General features: G+C 34.2%; 1 protein-coding gene across 2 annotated transcripts in view; it reads left to right on the forward strand.

Moving 5' to 3' along the window:
* The window catches only part of LOC107643791, a 5,084-nt gene extending 3,303 nt beyond the window's left edge, over positions 1 to 1,781 (forward strand). The window contains exons 10-11 of one of the 2 annotated variants that reach the window (XM_016347537.2): positions 366 to 897; positions 1,443 to 1,781. In XM_016347537.2, coding sequence (XP_016203023.1) covers positions 366 to 897; positions 1,443 to 1,581 — 671 coding nt within the window. In that variant the 3' untranslated portion in view covers positions 1,582 to 1,781. The remainder of the gene's footprint in view (positions 1 to 365; positions 898 to 1,442) is intronic. The other variant, XM_016347538.2, reaches the window with a different exon arrangement.

A 1,991-nucleotide genomic window follows, 5' to 3' on the forward strand; every position in this document is an offset into this window, starting at 1 on the left:
ACAGTAAAATACGGTCATTTTATTTCTTTTGAGAATTTGAGCTTAGGAAATTGTGACATGACATAGATCACTAGAAAAGATTCATTATTTCATTTCATTGAAGATCATATTGCAATTTTTTTTGTTTACGTAGTTATACTCTTTTAAAAATGTAAATTCTTATGTGTTCTCGTGATGTCAACTGTAGAACAATGTAGAACTGTAGAAAACTAGAAATATAGTAAAAATGAGAGAAACAGCATTCAGCTCAGAATTTTCTATATCCAGCTAATGCTTACTCGCTGTCAATTATTATGGCTATGTAACTGAGTGCTAAAAATGTGTAATAATCATATGAGAGCTCTATTTTGAACATACTGTTACAGGACAGAGCAAGCGATTTCAGCCAAACAAACCATCATCAAACGCACAAGTAGCAGTGGCTCTGACAAGTGGCAGGATGAAGGAAGCAATTTCTGCTGAATTGTCAAGAATAGAAGCTGAGAATTCTGTCAGGCGAGCTGAAGCAGAAGAGATCAGGTTTGAGCTGCTTAGCCGAGGAGACATACAGAAGTTTTGGGATCAGAAATATAGTGAGGAGAAAAATCGAGGTGTTGATCTAGAAAGGATTTATCATGATGCAGTTAACACTTTGGAGGAAGAAAAGAGTAACCAAGATAAGATATATGCAGAATATTTGAAAGAAAAGGCGGCGATGGATTGTCAGAAGCAGCTGCTACTTAATTTAAAGAAAGAAGTTGATGAGATATCAGAAAGGCTTGCATCAGAGAGAGTCATATATCTCGATGAAAATCAAACTGTACAGAAGTTGCTCAGTGATTTAAAGTCCAAGCATGAAGAAATACTTGACACCAAGTCCACACTGGAAGCTGAGAAAGAAGCTCTTCAGATTCTTAGGTAATTTATGACTTCCGCCTTCCCCTCATACATATTACCCCACTATTGTCGTGTTTAAACTTGTTTATGTTCGAAACTCCTATTTCATTTATGGCTTTATAAATTACAATCTCAAAACTTGTAAGCTTTGCAAAGCCAGAGAAAGAGAGGTAGGATAGTTGGTAGTGTGCAATCACATTTCTAATTAGTTGTCATAATTTATTTATTTCTAGTGCTATTCAGTTGTTTGGTTTTGGGGCAACATTATTTGAGGTTAAAAAATTTTCGTTTACTTGGCTACATATATTTTGAGTTTAACTTTTTCTTGAACAAAGCATAAAATTTAGAGTAACGCTGGTGCAGAATTTGCAAAGGGCGATGGTTAGGTTTCTGGCATTAATGTTGCAGCTACCATCTCTTGATGAAACTAAGTTGTTTCTCTTATACATAAAATATAGAACAGAGCATTTTAGAACTTTGATTTGATGCACAAATTAGTTCTGAGTTCTGCTACAATATTCATGGTATAAATTGTGATTTCTATTTTGAGTTGTATGCGGTGACAGTCTGATGAAGAGAGCAAATGTTGCAGATCATGGGTGGAGGATGAGGCAAGAAGAAGCCAAGCTCGCGCAGCTGTTCTTGAAGAGGTGGGAAGAAGATGGAAATGGGATGACCAAGTTTGAATGGGTACATGTTCTGTGAGAGTGTAAATTACTATAATTCTTCTGTTTGCTGAAAGCAGAAATTCATTAGCTTATCAAATTCTAAAGAAAGAACTTTGCACTTTTTGCTGTGTTATCATGTCTGTATAAGTATATCAATATGCAAGTCATTTGCAGGGTTTTAATTGTGGGTCTTTTGTTTTAGGCACGGCCAGTCGCTACGGCTTTGTTTGGATATTGTTTGGATATTGGAAAGAAAATCAAAGCAAAGAAAATAAGAAGAAAGAAAATAAGAAGAGAGAAAATAGAAAGAAAAGTGAAATTATTTGTGTTGTTTGGATAAAGAGAAAATAGATGGAAATAAAATAGAGAAAAAAAATTTTTTTATTTGGATGGAAAGAAATGTGAAAAGAAAGAAAATTATAATAGTATAAAATTACATTAATACTT

Source organism: Arachis ipaensis, chromosome B05, assembly GCF_000816755.2.
Source record: "Arachis ipaensis cultivar K30076 chromosome B05, Araip1.1, whole genome shotgun sequence".
Taxonomy (NCBI): Eukaryota; Viridiplantae; Streptophyta; class Magnoliopsida; order Fabales; family Fabaceae; genus Arachis; species Arachis ipaensis.